We start from the raw sequence: 19,792 nt of genomic DNA, 5'->3' as shown, positions 1-19,792 counted from the left end.
TCGACTCTTTCTCTTCCTGCCAGATCAAATCTATATTTTTCAGCTGGAGACCCGTAGTGTGGACGCTTGTTTCCGCCACTGAATAATAAATAAAAACAAATTTGCATGATATAAAGTCGCAATTATCTTGTAAATTGAAACAAGCTTCTATGCTTAAGTGTTCAGTCTTTATAAAAGCTGACATCTTTTAAAACAATAAAATGAACTCATAAATAACAAAATAATGCATTTATCTGTAAACTGGGTAAAAGATAATAAATCAGTTCAGCTCAATCCATGTTCATTCCTCTTTTTTTCTTTTTTGCAAGATTATTACAAAGACAAAACAGAGAACTATGATGGTTACATTACATTATCATAAAGCCTATTATAACTTACATGTATTACACCATAAAAGGGTCTTGCATGCAATAGAATTTTTTTAATTCCTTAAAGAATTTAAATCAATATCTTTCTTGAAAATAAAAGGTTTTCGTTTCTTTGAAAAGGAACACTTATGTATGTGAAATTTGGCAAGAAATAGTAATAAATTATACATATAAAAATGAGAAGGGTCTGCTTTCAGTCACCAAAAAAAAAAACATTTTTTGGCACATTTTTTAATAAACTGTTGACTGGAGCACATGGGGGAAATACTTTAAATTTAGCAAGTTTATAATTTACTGGGTAGCAATTATGTGTAATTCAGCAACTTTATCATACAAAAAAATTGAAGCCAGAAGGTTTTTTCATCTTTTTTTTTCTTTTCTTTTTTTATTGCAGAGAACGGGAACATACAAAAGAGTAAGCACATCACATAATATCAACCACAACAATAATAAAAGAGACAAAAGAGAAATAAAAATATACAAAAGAGAGGGAATCGAAGCCAGATTTTTTTTTTTTTTTTTTTAGATTTTTTTTTTTTTTATCGAAGCCAGATGTTTATTGTCTTCTGTGACTGTTGTGGCGTCATCAGTTCTCTCTATTCTGCCCCCACTGGAGGAATCCGGAACTACCTGGAGAGTTCATGAACTCGCTGGTGCTGAAGAACACGCTGAGCGACTCGAGACAAACCCTTTTACTGTCTTTTACTGTCTATGGTCAAACCTAAAGAGAGACTCAAGAGCACAAGAGCCACTGAACATGTTGAGCCTGCGTGGATAGTAACGGAAAGTTAGGCTTTTTTTTTTGCCAATCTGCAGAAAAATTTCTTACCAATAGCTTTTTTTACCATGTGTTCCTATAATTGTCTAGTTACACCTCCCAATTTACCCACGGCCAAATCCTCGGGGAAATACCTGGAGAGGCAATCAAAGTTGGGGTGCCCAGACGGCCTGGGTAAAAATAATGATTTTTTTATTTTATTTTATTTTTACCAGGGGGGCAGCGTTTCATATTATTTTGAAGGTACCCCCGGGAGCCGCCATTGGCTAACAAGCCTTCACCTGCTGTTAGCATCCCATTGACCTCCATTCATTTTGGCGTCACTTTGACAGCGAATAACTTTACATCTGAGGCGTTTAAAGACTCCATTTGTCCATGGTTTATTTCTAAAGAAACACGACAATGTATAAAAGGCTCCATTACCTTGTATCTTACGTTATGGCCCCGTAGAAGCAGTTTTTGTAAAAGTAGGCTAACGATTGCGTCATAACCACGCGACTCTCTGGAAATTACCGTAGAGACAGGAAGAGAAGCTCGCAGTCAATCGGGGGGACGTGGAGGCATAAAGTCCGATAAAGTCAAGGGAGAAGCCCATAGAGAGTCATGACGTTGCTCCTGCTCCTAGCTCATGGACAGATCCTACTCACGCTTTCCGTCTCTGCAAGATTGGTTCAGATTTCGTTTGGCACAGCTACTAGAAAACTTACAACTGTCAGGCAGGCTGCTCACGTCACATCCACGTCGTCAAGCTCAGTTTGAGTCTGCGCAGTACGCTCAGCCATCAGGAAATGAGGGCTTCTAATCTGCTTCACTTCTCTCCGTTGAAACCTATGGGGTCGCTGTGTCCAGTTTATATACTGTCTATGATTTTTACCAATATTACCTTTTGAGATGTCTAACTAGGGGTTTTTAAGGGTGCTGAATCCATCGCAGCCATTAGTTTTGAGTAAAAATGACTCCAAGTCCATGCAAAAATCCATAAAAAGTGGTTTTATTGAACAATTACAAAACAAAACTTACTAAATCAGTTTAAAATTGAACAAACCTCATCCAATTCCCCTACATCTCCCTCACTCCTGTTATCATCCGGCTGGTTGATGTTCTGGCAAGAGTTACCATGACAGTTCCCACAAACAGAAATACGCTTGACGCCTTGCTTTTTACAGCAGCACCTAAGAGTGTCACAGTCACAGCTGACGAACTTCAGGAGGTAGTGCAGTGCAATGGGATCTGTTGTAGGGACTGGTGCATAACCTTGTTCTCCTTGTTTCCATCCATACTCAAGGACATCCAGTGATGGACTTTGTAGCAGTGGCCAATCTCTGGTCTGGAGATATGCCCGCTTGCTGAAGATATCAAATCTTAAGTCTTCCAAATCTTCAGGTGGATTTCTGCATGAGCTTGACCAGTTCGCAGCCAGCTTTGATGATGTCACTTTTCTTGGCTCTGATGTCATTGAACACATCCATGGCCCCCTCTGCTTTGTAAGTCTTGCAGAGCTTGGTGAGCAAAATTGGTTGGACAGACATTGGATTTTGGTTGAAAATGAAAATCGGGTTGACGTCAGAAACCAACATCAGTCGAGTTCTGACGTCAACCCGACTTTCATTTCCAACCAAACTGCAACCCTTGCAACCAAAATCATCCCCTTACTTTCTACTCAAGGACCTTGACAGAAATGTCATGGAGTAAAAAGTACGATAATTGTCTTTCAAATGAAGTGAAGTAAAAAGTTTCCATAAAAAATAATACTCAAGTAAAGTACAGATACTCAAAAAGTGTACTAAAGTAGTGTTGTAAAGTTTTCTTTCATCGAAGCAGAGACCAGGAGACAGTTGGGATCACGTTCAACAGAAGTTATTCTTTATTGAGAACTCCGCTGTACGTGGCTGCAGTACTTCCAACATAATCTAAAGTATATACATTTACATGGTGTCTTATAGGCATTTTAGGAGGAGGGACTTTTGAAGGTGGAGACAAATTCAAACAAAGCATGTAAATGAGTATACAGGTTAAGGAACCCGCCCCAGACCGGCAGTCTCAATTTAATCAGCATAACCACTCAAATGCATATGTGCTAATCCAATCAGCCAAACGATTCAACGTCTGGACTGTGGCTCTTGCTCCAAGAGCCATTAAAGACAATAGGTTAGCGTCTCCGTGATCTGACTCATTTAACTTACAAAGGAAAAACAGGTCGGGCAGGAATATCTTGCTGTAAACTCAATAATCACTTTCTCAGTTTATATACTATCTAAATTAAAACCTCAAATGCTAAAATCAGTATTCTTCACCGTGATGTTATGTAAGGAAGCATATCTGAAATAGATTCTTAAATTTGGAATCCTTCAGTCCCCCATTTGAGAGTTCTTAAAAACTCTCACAAAATACAAATTTAGACACTCAAAAGTTAATTCTTGTAACTTGTGTAAGTTACAGGCACATAGCAAGTTCATTCTTGTAACTTGTGTAAGTTACAGGCACATAGCAAGTTCATTCTTGTAACTTGTGTAAGTTACAGGCACGTATAACTTATTCTGTGTCCCACACTTATAACTCCTCTCTGTCTGTCTATCTGTCTGTCTATCTGTCTGTCTGTCTGTTTGGCTGTGTGTCTGTCTGACCGTCTGTCTGTGTACCTCCCTGTCTCCCTGTTACGGCTTGTCACTCTTTATTATTTACAAACATATGATCTGTCTTATTTTGTTATATGAATAAAAATTAAGTTGACCTCCGAAGACGGGGGGGTGGTGGCTGGGCAAAAAAAAAAAAAAAAAACGTATTCTGTGTTGTGTCCTTGATTTACATGAGTGTCATAGTTCTTCTCAAAACCATAAATGTTGACACCTGCGACGCAGGGTGTAAAATGTCATATAAACTACATGATTACACAGAAAACCATGTAGCATAAGAGTGGAAGTCTTGAAAATCCATGGCGCCTGAATAGCTGTGAAGTCTGTTTCCTGTAGAGTCCATTTCCCACGTAGAGTCGCTCTTTTCCCTCATGAGGCTTGTTCATGGAAAACTGAGGTGATGCTTTACACCAGGTTTCTGCTTGCGAAGACATCAACACATACGAGTAACACAAGAAAACAAAGAAACAGCAGAACAGCAATATTCATAGACTTCATCCTTCCATAAGTCATTTGATCGTATAGTGGTTTTAAGTCTAACTTTTATCAAAGTACACTTAAAAGTTCATTCTTGTAACTTGAAAAAGTTACAGGCACAAGCATGATCTGTGTTGTTCATCTGTAATTGCATGCTGACACAGAAACATAACATGCAACTAGGGTCCGTGAAGTCCTTACAAGTAATAGTCTTTTCTGGTTGAAAACTGTTATTTCCTTGTGCTGGACGTGAGTCATTTGTTGGTTGACGCACTTGATACTAACAGGTTTCCGAACCATGAAAAGTTATCTTCAGTCATATTAACCAGGTGCAGCACTCAGATAATGGTGCAGGCTTGTAGTCTTGATCATATCGATGGATGACTGAAGGTTTTGTATCTCTGCGTTGTGTATTTTTTTCTTTTTCTTTTGTGATTGGCTCGTTCAGCAGTGGGTGTGTAGTTGTCTTCTTGAGGTTGTGGCTTCATATGCAGATGAGACGTCGTTGCATATGGATTTTTTTGGAACAGCCATCAAGTGTTTATCTGCACAGAGGAAGAAAGAAAACAAAACAGAGCAGTATTTCTTCAAACACTAGAGTTGTATGGTTTTTTAGAGTCTGCTGTTGTTGTTTCATTCTTTCCCTATTTCTTAATTTATTTGACACCTATGGACCAGTGAGGTAAGGATGGACTAAATGGGGAAAGGCCTATGAGGTAGCGTCTTCACCCTGGGTTCACCCCCGAAGCCTGTTGCGTTCAGTTCTTCCCAGGGCACCTCATTTGTCCGTGTGTCCTATTCTGTCCCTGTGTACACACTGTACAGTGTGTGAGAAAATTGGCACATTTCCATTCTCCAGTGTAACATCAGTCCTAATAGAACATCATAACAGAGGTGTCTGACTGGAATATTCTGTGGTATAACATTTAAGGCTGTGAGTATACTGAATGTCCCCCAAACAAAGGCTGTGACAGTCACTTTCCTTTTGTTCTATTAAACAAAAATAAGTCTTTCATCTTTGTTGTGAGTTACTGGGGAAATTAAGCACTCACAGCCTAAATGGTTAACACTGTATCAAGTTGCCCCACGAGTTTAATGAGGAGGGGAGGGGCTGCTTCAGAATATCAAGCAGGCTAAGCAGAAGCTGAGTAACCTTATTTACTTCTTTAAAGTTCTTTTTGCTTTTCCTACACTCATTCATCCAATGGCCAGGTTTACCACAGTAATTACAGCTGCCCTCTCTCTTAGGACATTTGCATTTCTGTTTCTCTGAATTGACCTTAAAGGATGCTGCTGCAATTTTTACTCTTGCCTTGACATCAGAGTCTCTTTCCCAAATAGCTAAACTGTCCAAGTTGTCTTGCAGGGTTCTACTGGACCATGTTAATTCTAAGTAAGGCAATGCATTTTTATGTTCTGACAGAAGACCCTGAAACCATGCGCGAACTAGGGGACCATTATCACCTAGCACCTTCTCTGGAGTGTCGGCAATTCCGCTGTAAGCGGCAGCGGTCTGACAGAATCGTTCTGTGTACTCACAAACAGTTTCACCCTTCTTCTGTACAAAACTAGTGATTTTTGACCAGTCCACTTTCGGTCCAACAATGTCCTTTAACACTTTCAGAACTTCCTCTCTCAATTCATCTTTACTGGCTTTTTGCAGTTCCGAATTGTTTACAGCACTTTCAAAATCATTGAATTCTGACTCAGTCAAGATCTGTGATATTAGCTGGGTGACTTCAGCTAGAGTCATATCATAGAGCCGCATCTTTTTGGACAACTCTCTCCTAAACTCAGAAAAATTTCTTTGCGCTGATGGCAAACTTTCAGCAATTCTCTCAATATCTTTAGGACCTAAAGATGTTTTGACTGCTTGTGGCTGCAATATGGGGGTTGCAAATGAAACTGTATTAACACCTTTTCCCTGAGGCTTTTGTCTAGCTACGCACACTTCAACTGCATTTACATCTGCATTGACATTGTCCTCTATTCTATCAAAAGACTGTAAATCAGGATAGCTTTCATCTGACTGTTGGTCTTCTAAATCACATTTGGTTGAGGCTTTGTTATGGCCCACCTTTGTCTTGAGACAGGACATGTGAGTCTGCAATTGTTTGTTCTGATCGTTTAACTTAGCAATACACTGAGCCTGTTCTTGTGCAATGGATAAGCTAAATTCTCTGTGACAACAGATAATGCCTTTCACATTTTTCTTCCTGATACATGCACCCAACACTTTCTTGCAATCTTCAATTGACCATACTTTGTCTGCATCAATGTCAAATTTCTTTGTTAAATTCAATCTGACTTTCTCAGTCACGATTGTGTCCATGTGCTCTGATAACAAAGACTTAAACTCATTGTCTGTCCATGTTGTGGGTATCAGCCTAGCATTCCTTCTAACAATTTTGTGACTTCCTTTGTTACTTAACAATCACAAAACACTAAAACTTCTCTCTACTGTCTTACAAACAGAGGGTACAATCTTATTAGCACATGACGCTATTGTTAACTTTCCAAATTACCACACTTAACTTCCCTGCTGACAAGAACAGAGGATCAACAGAAATAACTAGCACGTAAAGCTAATTCTTCTCTGCCTAAAGCAAAGGATACCAACTATTAGCACTTGATGCTAACTTCTCTAGCAAGAGCATACACACAATATTAACATGTAACTGTTAATCTTCCCTGCCAACAACAGAGGATAAATTTCATCTCTAAAAGAAAAACTTTTTTAGAGGCTTATCTTTAGTTAACCAAACTCTACAGCTGTTTGTTAACTTCTTCTCTGAACGGCGCAGAGGAAAAAACACATTTGTACTGGTCTGCATTGGTTCTTTGAATGGAGTGAAACTCACCGAATCGTTGGTTGTACAGAAAAATTTCGTCTGGATCTCAGTCAGCTTTGTTGAGATCTTTGAGCTTGAAGTTTCAAGATTCAGTCTGGAACTCAGTCAGGCATTGAGATCTTTTTGGAGCTTGAAGTTTTCAATCTGGAGGAAGCTGGAAAGATTCAGTCTGGCAATCTTTGTCAGATCTTTTGTTGAGCTTGAAGTTTCAAGATTCAGTTCTTTGAGCTTAAAATTCTTTGAGTTTCCTTCTTCTCCATCCGGGTCACAGGGCACCATCTGTTGTAAAGTTTTCTTTCATCGAAGCAGAGACCAGGAGACAGTTGGGATCACGTTCAACAGAAGTTATTCTTTATTGAGAACTCCGCTGTACGTGGCTGCAGTACCTCCAACATAAAGTATATAAATTTACATGGTGTCTTATAGGCATTTTAGGAGGAGGGACTTTTGAAGGTGGGGACAAATTCAAACAAAGCATGTAAATGAGTATACAGGTTAAGGAACCCGCCCCAGACCGGCAGTCTCAATTTAATCAGCATAACCACTCAAATGCATATGTGCTAATCCAATCAGCCAAACGATTCAACGTCTGGACTGTGGCTCTTGCTCCAAGAGCCATTAAAGACAATAGGTTAGCGTCTCCGTGATCTGACTCATTTAACTTACAAAGGAAAAACAGGTCGGGCAGGAATATCTTGCTGTAAACTCAATAATCACTTTCTCAGTTTATATACTATCTAAATTAAAACCTCAAATGCTAAAATCAGTATTCTTCACCGTGATGTTATGTAAGGAAGCATATCTGAAATAGATTCTTAAATTTGGAATCCTTCAGTAGCCTACAGTACTCGAGTAAATGTACTTTGTTGCTGTCCACCTCTGCTCAAGACCTAATATCAACAATGTCAGGTGACTGACCTTAGGGGTTGGCTATATAACATCCAGGTGAACCAACCCCTTCCTCTTGCCTTTCTCGCCTCATCTGAGACCGACGCGGTAGAGCGCAGTTTTGATTACAGGAGAGATTAGTTCCAATCCGTCACGTTTTCGTGCAGGTGCTTCACGTCCCTGAGGATTGCGGTGGTTTTCTCATTTAAATATCTCGGCGCGTCGTTGGTCCAACGTTACCCTTAGCAGTTTCCGAAGAGAGCCGATCTCCTCTCCCAAGCGGAGGGCCAAATCTGGCACCCAAGACCAGAGATACCACAACTGTGGGTATGGCCTTTGCTCAGTCCCTCTCTAAAGACTTAGATGAAGCTGTGTTGAGGACGATAAATAGTTCTAAGGCACCATCTACGTGGAGTAACTACTCTAGCAAGTGGCGAATATTCTAAACATGGTGTCACGATCGACAGCTAGATCCGGCCAAGAGTGACACCAGTTTGGTTCTTCGTTTTCTTCAATCATTGATGGATTCGGGGAAATCAGTTAATCCCATAAAGGTCTACATTGCAGCCATCTCCCACTTTCATGTTAGTGGATGGTGCAAATATTGGCAAACACCCTTTGATGTTTGCACAGCGTTTACGCCCAGGGAGAATTATGAGATCACCAGCTTGGGACCTTTCTATTGTCTTACACTCACTGGCCAAAGCACCTTTTGAGCCTTTGGAGCAAGCCGATCTCAAGTTCTCGACATGGAAGACAGTCTTCCTCCTGGCGATATGTTCAGCCAAGAGAGTTGGTGAATTGCACGCTTTATCAGTCAGTGAGGAATGCTTGAGATGGAAGGGGGAATTTTTTTTTTTTTTCTCTGGCCAAACCAGTCATTTCTACCCAAGGTCCTTAAGCCTAGTACAGTAAATCAGGTAATTGAGCTTGATGCTTTCCATCCAGATCCCCTTTGATCGGGTGCAGGGTTGGATAGTTTTTCCTCTATGTATGTCTTATTAGAGCATTGCACACATCCATTGAGCGTACTCATCAATTGTGGCAAGAAGTTTGCAGGCAAACCTGTGTCTAAGCAACGATTGTCTCATTGGATAGTGGATACAATTTCACAAGCTTATGTCAACCAAAATCTACCCATCCCTGGTGATCTGGATGCTCACTCTACCTGGAGAATGGCTACTTTGGCTATAGCCCATGCACGCTCACGAGATTTTATAGGATTAATGTGGCAAATCCGAATTCTTTGGGGTCATCTGTGGCTAAATAGACAGGGGAGGGACCTGAGATGCTAGTCCCTCATGACCCTGGTGGTATAAGTCATCCAAGGGAAGACCGTGGTGCGTGAGTGAGGTTGAAATAGATCGTAAGTTACATCCATAACTATGGATCTATGAGACCGAACGATGACCGTCACCATCTCATGTCACTCGGGACGAACTGGGGCGTACCAGGCAAGAGAAAGGGGTCGGCTCACCTGGATGTTATATAGCCAACCCCTAAGCTCAGTCACATTGTTGATATTAGGTCTCGAGGATAGGCGGAATAATGGCGTCATTCAAGGGAAGACCGTGGTGACGGTCATCGTTCGGTCTCATAGATCCATAGTTATGGACATAACTTTCGTTTTAAGGAGAAAATACTCAGCAATGGTGTTGATTTATGAATTTACACATGGTTTGTCTTAAAGCATATTACAAACACCACAGACATATAAACAACGATTAAACACTGTAAGAAACGTATTGCTCACTGTTAGTTAATATTAGTTATGCGATTTATGTTCACTTGGGAGTTCATTGTAAATTGTTACCGAAATATTATGTGCAGAAACCAAATGTAATTAATCAATGCTAAGTGCTGAAACTCATTAATCATCAATTAATAACCCATAATCTGGCCCTGAATTGGGAACTTTTAATATTGGTACCAATTCACAGCCTAAGTAAAGCATATCAACACCAGTCTTTACCCAGAAACCCCAAAACTGACCAGATTTATCTAGCCCAATATGCAATTGCCAACACAGAATTCTTAATTTTTGGTGTTTTTATATTGTAGATTTCTTTTATTTGCCATTATTTGTTTGGTGTAACAATGTTTAGGCAATTCTGTATGTCAACATAATAATGGCAATTAAGTACATTAATTAACTGTAGAATAAAAAAAAATCTAAATTTGTTTTTATATAAAAACAAGCCTGGTCTCAAACTTAAGTATTCGTAAGTAACATTTACAAAAATGTACTTTTGGTATGTTTAGATAGGTGCTAAAATATACAATATGTTCAATGTATTTTATGGTTTTTCATTTGTTTGAGAAAAACCCCAGCATATTCATAAAATGTCTTATATGTCCCACAGCAAACAATAAATATTGGATGGCAATTAATGGTTAAAAGAAATGTTATTCACTTTAAGACTTTAAAGTGTCTTTGAGATTTTTAAATGAAATGTTATGATTTCAAATGAAGTAAATCAGTCATGTGCCTTAACCTGCACTTAATTATTCTGTTTTTCAATTATGCATTTAATTATCAATTATTTTCTGTAAAAAAATTGCTAAAACGTCTCTTTCTAACAATAAATCAAATGGAAATCAGTTGTTCATGCCTGTGGGTCAGCTCAAGACCTTGCACTATCTATATATGCAAACATGAATTTAACAAAATTATTTTTTTCAAACAGACAAAACACTGAATTAAAGAAAAGAAAGACAATAGTGATATTGGTAACGCATTTATTCTTGAGAAGGAATATAAAAAGAACAGCGGATTTGAAGGATGCAACTGGAGAAAAAGAAAAACAGGCTAATTTTGGCGTCTCAGTCTTTCCTGAGTGGCACGATCTCTTCTCGAATGCCTTCCTTGGTGATGATGCAGATCTTGAGAGCATCTCCTGTGTAGACGTCCCTCTCGGCGGCCGAGATGAAGACGTCCTTCACCAGCTGAACGGCCTTCTCCTGGCTCAGAGGAAGATGCTCCACGTTCTCCATGTTCTTGAAGCCGATCTGAGCACAAGAGGAAATAGTTAAAGCCTTCAAGAAGGAACGGTAACGTTTTCATGACGAATGAGTACATTTTACAAATACTGACATGATATATAAACAAATGCAAATTCAATATTACACAGCTCATTATTTAAAAATAAATATATAAAAATGCAAAAATGCTGAATTGTCCTGAAACCGATCATTTTATTTTAAATAAGTCATGCCTCAAAATAGCTTGAATGCAACTCTACACCCTTTTATGAATATGCAAATTAGCCCCACCTCCACTCTCGGCACATCCAACTACCTGATCCATTCATCCACACATGTTTGAAGCAGAAACTGATTCAGAAGAGGAAGAGTGAATTATAAAGGCTCGTCTACAAGTCCATGTATCAGAATGCTTTTTATGTAGCGCGCTCTGCAAAGTCGGACACATGACGGTAATTAATATGATTAGCCTTTGGCTTGACTACATTATCAAACAGCTAATAATGTGTTGCTAATGTTACACAAACCATGTTCCCGTTCGCATCTCAGAGTCAGACAAATCAGCGTGGTGAAAATAAAGTTTTTAATGTTGTTTATGTGTCTATGTGGTGTTTTTAATGTGCTTTCAAATTCAAAAAATTGCAAATTCATAAGTCGACAGCATTGCTGAGTATTTTCTCCTTAAAACTGCAGTTAACCATAGAGAGTTTCAAAAACACGGTTTGAAATCGCCCCCGGTTACATGCATCACAAACATGTAACCAATCCCATCAACGTGTGGGCGGGGCTTATCTCCACTGACTCTCTATGGGTTTAAAAGCGTTTCTGTGGACGCTGAGTTTTAAAGGCAGCTGTCTGACTCTGAGATGCGAACGGGAACATGGTGTAACATTAGCAACACGTTATTAGTAGGGATGTCCCGATACCACTTTTTGCAGAACGAGTCCGATACCGATACTTTCATTTTTGATACTCGCCGATACCGATACCGTAACCGATCCCAATTATTTAATCCAATTTTGATACTACAACAAAAACTACCAGCCTAATTAATGTGAATTTAAAACAAGTAACCAGTCAGTAACTAAATAAGAACAAACAATCGAATTACAAAAAGGACAAAAAAAATAAATACTCTCTCTCTCTCTCTCTCGTCAGTTAACGTTAATAATAATCTACATGCCTCGTTTTATTTTCTTTGCCATTGACATTCAACTGAACAAAATTTCCACTGATGTCTGTTTAAGGGATGTGCTCGCAAAATGTACGTGGTATCGGCGAATTTTTATGAGTACGAGTATGATTATATGAGGACAGTATCGGCCCGATCCCCGATGCCAGTATCGGTATCGGGCCATCCCTAGTTATTAGCTGTTTGATAATGTAGTCAAGCCAAAAGCTAATCATATTAATTACCATCATATGTCTGACGTTGCAGAGAGCGATACAAAACACACATTAGCATTCTGATACATAGACTTGTAGACGAGCCTGTACGACTCACTCTTCCACTTCTTCTGAAGGGATATTTCCACTTCTGTAGTGTTTCCTACAGTTGAGCGAATGGATCAGGTCATTCAACTGCTGTGATTGAGTGGAGGCGGGGATAATTTGCATATTCATGGGTGTAGTTGGAGTTAAGCTATAAGGAAATTGATGATCAAAAATGAGTTAAGGGATACAATTATTTACTGGAGGGAGGAAAATTGATATGACCTATTTAGGTGTTTGTATGATTATTTATTATTCACACTTGAATAGCAGCCACAGGTCGTGAGCTATAAGAATAACAAAGTGCAGTAAACGGTAAAACTATTTGCACTACAAACCAATGTGTTTTGTGTTACAAACCATTAACATATAAGAAATAGCAGTTTGCATTGCAATATCAAGCAGAATATTTATGTACTGTTATGTGCAGCTAAAATAACTGGAATTGACCCTTCGCAGGGAGTTTGATTGACAGACGATCTGACCTATCATAATCCGCCATCTGCCATTTTTGTCCAACAAATCAGTCAGGAGAGTTAGTAGATTAACATTGGAGGGTTTGAACTTGAAAAACGGAGTGTATTGACGTCTTTCCGCGGTTAAAACAACATTCCTTCTGATGTTCATTCATGTTTATTTGATGCAATAAATGAACTAGAAGGAAGAGAAGATCGGTTCACCAGCAGCTTTGACACATTAAAGAGCCACAAAACGGTTTTTATTGTTTAAATTTCTTTTAAAAATGACCAAATTTGAAAGTTGAGACTGTTTCATATCTAAAGTAAGCTGGTCTGTCCTGTCTCAGTGTGTTGTCAGTGTCCTCTCTCCTCCGCGATGTATTTTTCACTGTGTGAGAACATGGTGTGTGTGTGAGAGCGGCGTGGCTTGTCGGACATAGCAACAGTAACTAAAGGGGGCGGGTCTTTGCGAACGGTCAAACGAATGACACCGGAAGACTTGCTTCGTTTACATGTCCGCACCACTGTATCCCTAAAGAATTTTTGTGCAAAAAGTGGCTCCTAGCGGCCAAATTCTAAGAAAATTCTCTGAGTCATGACGTTTTCTTAGAATTTCCCCTAAAAGTGACACGAAAATCCCAGTTAATATAAAAGCTATTCCTCAAGATTCCTAGCGCTTAAAAGGGCTCCTAAGGCGAGATCTGCTAAGAGCAGGGAAGAGGACTTTTAGTGGCTTAGGAGTTCCCCTAAGCAGCTGCACAAAATGGGGCACAAAACCCTCGTTAAGACCACACTGAGTTGTAACGTTGCAATTTCTACTTCATTAAGGACAGCCCCTTGAGATAGGCCATCTTGTTTTCAATGGGGTCCATATGGGAGTGAAAGTACAAAATATGCCAGCTAGGATATTAATATGAGCAAATAAGACACAAATCATTATTTGAACAGGGTGTAATGAGCTTAAGTTTTCACATATTTTAGATTCTAATGTTAGGCTATAACCCCTACAGCTTACTATTCATTTTCCAGATATTTTCTTGAATGTGAAATATTATTTACAATTACAGTCTGCATAAGATTAGAGTGTATAATTATGTTTATTGATTTGAGGGTACATCCTTTGCTCATTATCACCAAAAGTTCATTTTCATCAAACTTGTAGGATCAACCAATCACGGCTTTTGAAATGATGACTCATACCTAGCAACGGGGTCAACCACACCTCCTCACTAAGATAGGATTTTCCATCCATTCCTTGCTCAGAGTTCACTGAAAATGTTCTGGAATCACTTCTAAGCTAAAACTCCTGGCAAGGAATTTTTAGGTTAAGTTAGGAGCTCTCTGAGAGGATTCTCAGAATCTTTAGGGATACGGGCCCAGGTGGACAGAAACTCGACCAGCCGTCCCTGAACGCTCTTACCTGGTTGTCCAGAAGAGGCTGCAGCATTGCACTCGCTGATCCTCCTGCTTTATAACAGTCTCTCTGGTACGAACCGACTGGATCAAAACTATAAACGGCACCTCGACCTGGAATGAAAACAAACAGACTGGCTATTGAAAGACAATCCCGTTTATTAAGGCAAAAGCATTGGTTTTCATGCACTGGCCCATTTTGTGATTTTGGCCTAATTTGGCTTTTCATAACATGTTGTTTCAGACTAGTGGAAGTAAAACAACCAAAATACACTTTTAGTGCAATAAAAAATATTTTTATCTATTTGCATCTGTAAAATTTCAATGTTTGAGTCAGAAATCTCCACTTTAGCGGCACTTACACACACCAGACTTTACAGTTTTATTCCTATCTGTATTCTGGAGGTTCATTCATATATCATTCCCCTGATTTATAGAACATTTTACTCCTAAAAACATAGTGGAAATGCATTTGTTTTCTGGCTGTTGACAGTACTTTCTGAAAAATAAGTGGAGGTCCAAAATCCGCTCTGTAAAAACCTTTAACTGGAACAAAATCAAATTGATCCTGGCTTTATCCAATCGCAGATTTGGGTTTAGGGAATCTATGCAAGCTAGCGCATATTTAATTATTTAATGCCTCATTTGTATATTCAAACATAACATAGCAGAAACTTGTAATACAAAATAATGTAAGCAATACTTAATGCAATCAATCAAACAAGATATTATGGTGATATTTATAAGTACATTTTTTACCCTATTTACCTGAGGTGTCTTGCCTAGAAAATACGGTAACACTTTACAATAAGGTTCATTAGTTAATGTATAAACTAACAATGAGCAATACATTTGTTACTGTATTTATTAATCTTTGTTAATGTTAGCTAATAAAAATCTAGCTGTTCATGTTAGTTCACAGTGCATTAACTAATGCTAACAAATACAACCTTTGATTTTAATAACGTATTAGTAAATGTTGAAATTAATATTAACTAAGATTAATAAATGCTGTAGAAGTATTGTTCATTCTTAGTTCGTGTTAACTAAGGTATTTACTATGGCTGTCACTTTACGTTCGAAAATCGATTGCACAATCGATCGGACCAACCAACACAAGTTTCGAAAACGAAAATAGGGAATCGATTTTAACGTCTTTTCTCGATAAATCATCAGGAATATTGCTGACTTGTGCGCGTCTCAAGCGCCCTCTTTACGTTTGTCCTAATGCCTGTTAGTTGTCCGTGGATTTGCCTATATTTGGCGTTTAAAATGGAAACGTGTTTAGACATGGAAAAACGATTTTACAATCGATTCAATGAACACTTATGTCCCAAAAATCGAACAGGATTTTTTCACAAAAGTGACAGCCCTAGTATTTACTAATGTTAACTAATGAACCTTATTGTCAAGTGTTACCAATAAAACAGTGTATAATAAACTCAACTACACATTTCGGAGCCTGAGAAAGACAAGCTTCGACCCGCTGACACACACTCACCCTCCTCATCCAGACCCCCGATGATGTTGTACACGTAGTAAGGGAAGAAACGCCGGCCGTACAGAATGGTGGACAGCATGGCTGCGATGGCTCCACTGGTCATGCCCTTATTATTGGAGTGCTTGTACATCTATATGGGAAAGAAACATAAAAACACTCATTTCTGTGCCATACTGTTAGTGCTGACTGAACATGATCTATGACATTTTCCATTTTCCTTTCTAGGTTGTGTTTGTCAGACGCACCTTCAGTCTCGCCTCAATGATTTTGGTTAGCGTCAAGCAGTCGCCATGGAAACCACTGCAGCCAATCACTGTAGTGTCTGTCCTGTGAGGGAATGAACGAGAGATCGGGTTCAGCCATCTGATCTTTATCTGGAAACTCTCCATACAGTTACAGTTCAATCAAAGCACTGGAAGTCACATGTTGTCGCTGTCGGGCGGAAACCTTATATCTCCATATTTAGTGTTTTTTTTCCCCATAAATCATTACTAATGGTCATCCTTTATGTCTGTGGGTTTTGCAAATATTTAACCAATGAAAAGAATTAAAAAGAGCTTGTGACTAAACCTCGTAACTCCATTGGATCCTCGAACTGTCAGTCAAACCTCATAGCTCCGCCCACCTCTATCCTGAATGAAGTGCTGTGTGAAATTCTCAGAAATGTGCTGGTCAAAAACTTTAATTTTGATAATATAATGCCACATGCAAGTGTCTGACCACATATAAAGCCACAATATCAACTTTGACAATGCAGTATTTAATTACTGTATAAATACTGTGTTTTCCCATTTGAATTTGAATTTATTTATTTATTTAGATGGGACAGTGCATATTCATGAACGTACAATCGAAGTTGAATGTAAATACGCCGGATTTAGCACAATGCTAATTTCCATCCGTAGTCCCAAACATATACAAACCAAAAAACAAACAAACAACATACATATCAACAAATATACAAAATATACTGTATTTCCTGAAAAGTAGCATTTTTGGAGATACGAGTTTTCCGCACGACAGCGACGATAAAGGAATATTCACTATATATATTTGCTTCCTAAAGGGAGTGTAATCAAATCAGTGTCACTAGTTAAACACTACGTTGATTTGTATTTTGAAGCTTTATTAAAACATCTCAGATAACTTCAGTAGAGTCTGAAGCTTTGTTTGCTTGGTTAACTCCATTTGGAAGAATAGATTCAAAACTCTGATGTTCACAGATGTATCCACATGTCATTCCTTGATTATCTTTAATTAAATGGCTGTATTTTATTTTACTGTGCAATAAAGTTTGGTTAAAAATACTGATGTATAGGCTATATAGAAAGTGACATTAAATATGATCAGAAAGCTAACAGAGATTGTATTCTGTGTGAGAGATTCGTGTGCCAACTCACAGTTTGTAGCATTTGGGGGAGTCTCTGCTGTGGATGCTGTACCCCTCACTCAAACGCGTGTCCGACGCCACGAGAGCGAAGTCTTCGCCAGCCACCGCCAGCACGGTCCTGAGGAGAGATTCAGCGAAACACACAGGGTTTATAGACCTTACATTTATAGTACAGGTACAGAAAAATATCCATATTTAAAACTTTATCATTTGTCATAAGTGAACTTGCGTACGCCGTCTGCCGTTATTTTAGTCGATAAAGTTTTAAATATGGATATTTTTCTTACACGAACGCATCGCTTCGCTTCAGAAGGCCTTTATTAACCCCTGGAGAGCCGTGTCGAGCACTTTTATCACAGATCGGTGCGCTTTGATGGACATCCAAAGACAGACGCCCATTCACTGCCATTATAAAGCTTGGAAGAGCCAGGACATTTTTTATATAACTCTGATTGTATTCGTCTGAAAGAAGAAAGTCATATACACTAGGATGACTTCAGGGTGAGTAAATCATTATCATGGGCTAATTTTCTTTTTTGGTTGAACTATCCCTTTAAATGTAATTGCACTAAATAGACTATAGAGCCATTTTATATAAAGCAATAGGGGAATTAACATCAAACTTTCACATCTGATCATGTTAAAATGTGTGTTTTAATGTAACTTTCTCTCTTTAAAGGGTTAGTTCACCAAAAAATTTAAATTTCATCTTTCTGAAGCGTCAAAGCAGTAGTTGCGTCGAGTGTCAATGGAGGGACAGAAATCTCTCAGATTTCATTAAAAATATCTTCATTTGTGTTTCAAAGATGAATGAAAGACTTATGGGTTTCGATCGACGTGAGGTAGAGTAAAATATGACAGAATATTAATTTTTGGATGAACTATCCCTTTAAATACTTTTGGTCAGTTCAAGAATAATGTATACAATTTTATATTATTTATCTGAAAGAATTAAAAGTGCTGCAGTTTCATGTCTATCCTTGTATTGTTCAACTGGCCGAGGTTGATATGGGATGTTAGGTAATGCAATAGCTACATTTCAGAAAGAGTAATCAGAACAATAATCTACTTTCACTGTTGATTAGTAGCTAGTAATTAAGTTGATTAATTAGGTTTTTAGAGAAACGTATCCAACACTCTATGTATGTGTGAGTGAGTATATGAATATATATCCCATAATAATAATTCTTCTTTCGCCAATGAAATGAATCTGCAGAAATCAGGCAGCAACATCACTTCACAATGAAATATACATATCATATTATTAGTGTAAGTTAGATATCAGCAGTTTTAACTAATATTTTTGACTTTGAGAAAGTGTAACGTTAAATCAGTTGCTTTTATTGTCCGTCAAATGCTTCAGTTTTGATAGTGAAAGTAAAAAAAGCACACGCTTCATACCAACTTATTATTTATCATTACGACTGAATTTAACTATAGAATGCCAAGCTTAATATATGAATAAAATAACTGAATAAAGAATCACTAAATAGACTTTATGAAGAGTGTGTAAGACGGAGTTGTGCAGTGAAGTGAACTGTCATGATCGCCGCGTATGGAAGATGAAGATGAAGATAAGGCAGAACATCCTTCTTACCCTCCGTTGAAAGCATAAGGAGAGAATTTATGCTCCACTGGACCAGAGTAGTGATAATCCTTCATCTTTCCATTATCACCATAAGCTTGAGAAGAAATCATGATGAAGCTCCCTCACAAAAACTCGCTGTATCACCGCAATATGGCCACCGGAAGTTGACAGGTCCTGGTTTCCTGTTGGTAGTCACATACTAGCTAGCTTATAGCGCCGTCTGCCGATTATTCACAGGTTCTGCTGTGTAATTTGAAGCATATGTCAAATGTTTTCATTATAATTGTTTAGTCAGTTGTTTATAACCTATTGATACGTAAAACAAGTTCCCAGTGTCTTTCATTGCGCTCAAGTTCAAAGGGACCCTTGTCAAAAAATCCTATTGGAATGAATGAATGAATGAATGAATGAAAGAGTACAGGTATCTAGTGGCTACACCATAGTTTTATAGATGATTTTCTTTATTTCTTTAAAATAACTATAGTAACTGGACTGGTTGGTGTGAACAGGGTAATTATTATTAACTAACAAAAGACACACCTATCTGCTATCAATATTCATAAAGTAAATAATTAAAACATTTGTTGTGACTTTTGTAACTAATAGGGCTTACATCAGTATATTTAGAGAATTCCCAGTGAAGGAAAAGCATAACTTATAGCTATAGGCTAAATAAACAAGAGTAGCCTAACGTTAAATAGGCTAGCCTACATTGTAAACCTGCACAAAGAAGCAGATTATGTTGCATTTGAGATGTTTTGCTTCTTAAATAAAAAAGCAAATATTACAACGAAATATAAAAATTGTACCTACATATATTGTTATCTTTTTCACTCTCAAAAAGAAAGGTAGGCTACAGAAGCTGTCACAGGGCTGGTATAATAGCTACCTTTTTTAGCTAATAGCTATACAAAGGTGTACTTTTTGAAAGGGTTTAGGTGCAGAAATAAATCTATATTTCTACATTTTAATA

General features: G+C 38.2%; 1 protein-coding gene across 1 annotated transcript; it reads right to left on the bottom strand.

The window, feature by feature from the left end:
- Positions 1 to 10,715: 10,715 nt before the first annotated feature.
- Positions 10,716 to 19,019, bottom strand: psmb1 (proteasome 20S subunit beta 1). The gene is made up of 6 exons (XM_079854870.1): positions 18,829 to 19,019; positions 17,242 to 17,349; positions 16,087 to 16,168; positions 15,842 to 15,971; positions 14,348 to 14,454; positions 10,716 to 11,005 (listed from the first exon to the last, which is right to left on the bottom strand). Exons 1-6 carry the CDS (start codon positions 18,927 to 18,929, stop codon positions 10,820 to 10,822), a joined length of 714 nt encoding a protein of 237 aa, XP_079710996.1. The 5' UTR covers positions 18,930 to 19,019; the 3' UTR covers positions 10,716 to 10,819.
- Between the last annotated feature and the right edge of the window lie 773 nt (positions 19,020 to 19,792).

The sequence above is a fragment of the Squalius cephalus genome, assembly GCF_949319135.1.
Source record: "Squalius cephalus genome assembly, chromosome: 21".
NCBI lineage: Eukaryota > Metazoa > Chordata > Actinopteri > Cypriniformes > Leuciscidae > Squalius > Squalius cephalus.
The sequence above is the reverse complement of the archived record's forward strand: the minus strand, read 5'-3'. Positions and strand labels throughout refer to the sequence as shown.

What these genes read in the sequence shown, in the direction of transcription:
- psmb1 (XM_079854870.1), bottom strand. Translation starts at nt 18,929, where the DNA reads ATGATTTCTTCTCAAGCTTATGGTGATAATGGAAAGATGAAGGATTAT. An exon ending in TCATTGAGGCGAGACTGAAG is followed by an intron (nt 15,972 to 16,086) that starts GTGCGTCTGACA and finishes TTTCCCATATAG; the next exon opens with ATGTACAAGCACTCCAATAA. An exon ending in CGGGGGTCTGGATGAGGAGG is followed by an intron (nt 14,455 to 15,841) that starts GTGAGTGTGTGT and finishes TTTTCATTCCAG; the next exon opens with GTCGAGGTGCCGTTTATAGT.